Source organism: Pleurodeles waltl, chromosome 8, assembly GCF_031143425.1.
Source record: "Pleurodeles waltl isolate 20211129_DDA chromosome 8, aPleWal1.hap1.20221129, whole genome shotgun sequence".
Classification (NCBI taxonomy): Eukaryota; Metazoa; Chordata; class Amphibia; order Caudata; family Salamandridae; genus Pleurodeles; species Pleurodeles waltl.
This window is the reverse complement of record NC_090447.1, coordinates 35,804,859-35,807,466: the sequence shown is the minus strand read 5'-3', so window position 1 is coordinate 35,807,466 and position 2,608 is coordinate 35,804,859. Positions and strand designations below refer to the sequence as shown.

At 39.9% G+C, this 2,608-nt stretch overlaps 1 protein-coding gene across 1 annotated transcript; it reads right to left on the bottom strand.

The window, feature by feature from the left end:
* Positions 1–952: 952 nt before the first annotated feature.
* Positions 953–1,906, bottom strand: LOC138249364 (olfactory receptor 56A4-like). The gene has a single exon (XM_069203323.1). It carries the CDS (start codon positions 1,904–1,906, stop codon positions 953–955), a length of 954 nt encoding a protein of 317 aa, XP_069059424.1.
* Positions 1,907–2,608: the final 702 nt, after the last annotated feature.

Here is a 2,608-nt window from a genome sequence, read left to right as displayed (position 1 = left end):
GCAGTGGGCCATACATGTTGACTTCTCATAGAGAAAGCAGTGGCTGTACTCGTATGACAGCAGCAATGGGCCAGTGCATCCCTCTTCCACACTTACCTCATGCTTGGTTCATCAGCACTCACTCTCCTGAGCACTCTCGCAGCCATAGGGGGTCCAAACAGTTTCTTGGGGCCGTTTTCCTACCCAAATCTTCTTCCCAGCATTTCTCAGTAGGGATTCTGAAAGCCTATGTAGTTTCTCAACCCAAGATGGCTGCCATGATTCCTGCTCCTATATCATCCCAAAGTACTATTGAGGGATCCTGATGATTTAGTTTCATTTTCCTGGGTGAGGCCCGTTTAATGGAGGTTCATTCTGCCTTTAAATGAGTTGAAACATTTTGAGCTCCTGGCAGTGTTTTCACTCCTAGATTCAGCTTGGCTGTTGTTTCCATTCAAATGTTTCTAGTAATTTGCATTTTTTTCTTCCCTTCTGCCTACTCTTTGCTGCCGCAATCTGCTTTATTACTCTTGTCTTCTGAGGAGTGACAAATGCCTCAGGAGTAACATCTTGTTAGGAGATTTATGGCTGCTGTTTTTTTTCCTCTGGGCACTTACAAGTGTTGGAGGCCATGAGGCTACTGGAAGGGGTTGCACTTACATCTGGCATACCAAGATCTGGGCAAAGCAGATACCAAAATTACCTGGAGGGCCCATCAGACGCCCTACTCGTGAGATGTTGTTGGCGTTTCTAAGCAATCTTCCCCTGGTCATGCTTTGTGTAACTATTCTATTACTAGCAGCAAAACAGAGAGAAAGTCCACTTGCAATAGATCATTATTTAGCTTTTCACCTGGAGCCTACAGTTAATCACCTGCACCTGGAACATCACAATCTCCAGTACCACATGTAATGTCAGAATATTTGGACCACTTTACAAAATGTGTGCCTACCTCTGCCATAGATTATTTGACCTAAGAATTTATGTTTCTATTTCTTATCATTTTCTTGATACCTTGTTTGATTTCTTTTGTTCTCACACCATAAACAACTGGATTCAAGACAGGCGGAACCAGGAAGTGGAGGGAATTAAGGAAGATTGGGATATCAGGTAAGATTACATTCTCCAGTTTTGTTGTGAATATCAAAACTAATAACACAGTATAAAAAAATAAAATTAAGATTACATGAGAGGTGCATGTGCTAAAAGCTTTGACTATAGCCCCTTCTGTCTGAATTTTCAATACCACCCGGAGGATCATGCAATACGATAGGCTGATAAGGATGAGGTCACTTCCTAAGAGACCAAAGCCAATGGCCAACTGGTAGATAGCACTGATTGTTCTGTCACCACAGGCAAGGGCTGTTGTTGCAGCACTAGTGCAAAAACAATGTCCAACAACATTTCTGGAGCAATACTGAAGTCGGGCAGCTAGCACTGGAACAGGTAACAACAACGTGCTATTCCTAAGTATTATAAACACAAAGGCTTTTAAAACAAACCCGTTGTTAATGACACAAGGGTACATTAGCGGGTTGCAAATAGCAGTGTAGCGGTCATAAGCCATGACAAGGAAGGTGCATGATTCCATTGCAATGAAACTGTTCATGATGTACATCTGAAGAAAGCAACTTGGTAAGTTCATGATCTTCATATTGAAGCAGAGGATGCCCAACATTTTTGGAATGGTGGTCAAGCACAAAACTAGATCTATAACAGCCAGAATGCTGAGTAAATAGTACATGGGTTCATGAAGGCTATTCTCTCTTCGTATGACTGTCAAGATTGTGAAATTAGCAACAACTGCAAGAAGTAAAAGAAGCACCAGAGGGATGGAAAGCCAATGTTGCCAATCCTGGATGCTCGGAAAACAGATCAGCACAAAGTGTGGAATTTGAAAAGATGAAGTGATGTTGGAGGCAAGCATAATTAAAGGCAGTGGACATTAGAATCTGCGGAGAAAATCATCAAAAGAGACAAGACATTAATGTGTTGCTAATTAATTTTATGTATATTGTACATCAAAGTAGAAGAGAAGTATTTTAATGTTAAGTCATTTCAGGGTGACTTTTGCTCTAGATGCATGCATTCAGTTTGCTAACAGAATGTGCTCTGGAAAATCTGATTGAGATGGTGCAAAATTTCAAATATGTATTATTTTCCTTGGTTGAAAAGCTATAAATTGCATACTTTAAGAAGTGAACTTTTCACCACAATGATTGCTTAAGCTTAGAGTCCACAAACTCAGAGGTGTGGCCGCTGAAATAAGCGTCCATGAAAGGCAATCAAATCAAATCACTTTATTTGGGTTATAATAGGTAGTCATAAAAGCACATAAAAACAAAAGTACTCATCCACATCATAAAACAAACGGCAAACAGAGCTGCATGCAACATTGTTACGGCTTACAAACTAATTCACATTACGGTAAATCCTCCATTTCTCCATATACCATTGAAACAATTGTATCAATGTCTGTCTTTCGTACATAGCCACTGGTTACAGTAAAGATTAAAAAAAAAAAATAGCAAGAAAGTAATAATAAACAACCCAGAGAGGAAACAACATACTCTGCCAAATCATAATTCATTTGAAATTAACAGTTGCCCCAAGTCCCTTATTAAAATCC